The sequence below is a fragment of the Microtus ochrogaster genome, chromosome 2 (assembly GCF_000317375.1).
Source record: "Microtus ochrogaster isolate Prairie Vole_2 chromosome 2, MicOch1.0, whole genome shotgun sequence".
Taxonomy (NCBI): Eukaryota; Metazoa; Chordata; class Mammalia; order Rodentia; family Cricetidae; genus Microtus; species Microtus ochrogaster.
In genome coordinates, this window is record NC_022010.1 from 45358355 (window position 1) to 45359292 (window position 938).

Genomic DNA, 938 nt, shown 5'->3' on the forward strand with positions numbered 1-938 from the left:
GTCTAGACTAGAGCTGGGCTGGGTCTAGTTCCTCCACCCTCCCTGTGACCAAGATGCAGTAGTCTGTACCCCTAACATGTGATCAGCATTTGGAGACAGCTCAAGAGAAGAACACACTCCATTATGGTTGTGTCTACTGGGGTAGTGACAACTGGGATCAACCTGGAAACCCTCTAACCCTCTGAGGTGGTTCTCAACCTGTGGGGAGTCAAAGGTCCTTTCTCAGAGGTAGCCTAAGACCATCAGAAACAGAGGTATTTACATTACACTTCATAGCAGCAGCAGAATTACAGCTGTGAAGTAGCCATGAAAATAAGCTTAGGATGGGGTCAGCACAGTTTGTATTATAGGGTTGTAGCAGTAGGAAGGTCGAGAACCACAGCTCTAGGAAAAGAGAAAATGAGAAAACAGGTTCTGCTGTCAGCTCTCTGTGGAGCCCACCCTGGTGAAATCCAACCCAGGACTATCAACAAGGTTCTTGCTTTCCAGAGGGATTCAGCGCCCTGCAGGTCTCTCCCGCCTCCTGACCTGGCCTTCTGAAAACGTGTGTCAATACCTTCTACACCTGGCTCTTTCTGTCATTTTTTTTCTGCTTATATTCCTGTTGTGCCGTAATCTTGTCTACAGCCTGGCTTCCTCAGCCCCCTTGCCTCTCCTCTGCCTCAAAAGTTTCTCCAAATTCAAGGATAAGAAGGAGGAATTGTCTGCATTTTGAGCATGACCCTGGTCAACAACATCTCAGGGAGGAAGTAATGGTGTTAGGATTCTTAATTCTTTAACTGCACCACTTGGATAATAAAATCAGGAAAGGAAAGAAGAGGAGAGAAGAGGAGGAAAGGGAGGGAAAGAAAGAAGGGACAGTGGGAGGGAGGAAAGGAAGGAAAAAGAGAGAGGAAGAAGAAAGAAAGAAAATGAGAGAGAGAGAAAGGAAGGAAGGA

The 938-nt window shown here is 46.7% G+C and overlaps 1 protein-coding gene across 1 annotated transcript in view; it reads right to left on the minus strand.

Moving 5' to 3' along the window:
- Positions 1 to 938, minus strand: part of LOC101980291 (poly [ADP-ribose] polymerase 14-like) — a 144309-nt gene that overhangs the window by 142800 nt on the left and 571 nt on the right. Inside the window, 1 exon segment of the mRNA XM_013351166.1 lies at positions 263 to 384. Coding sequence (XP_013206620.1) covers positions 263 to 384 — 122 coding nt within the window.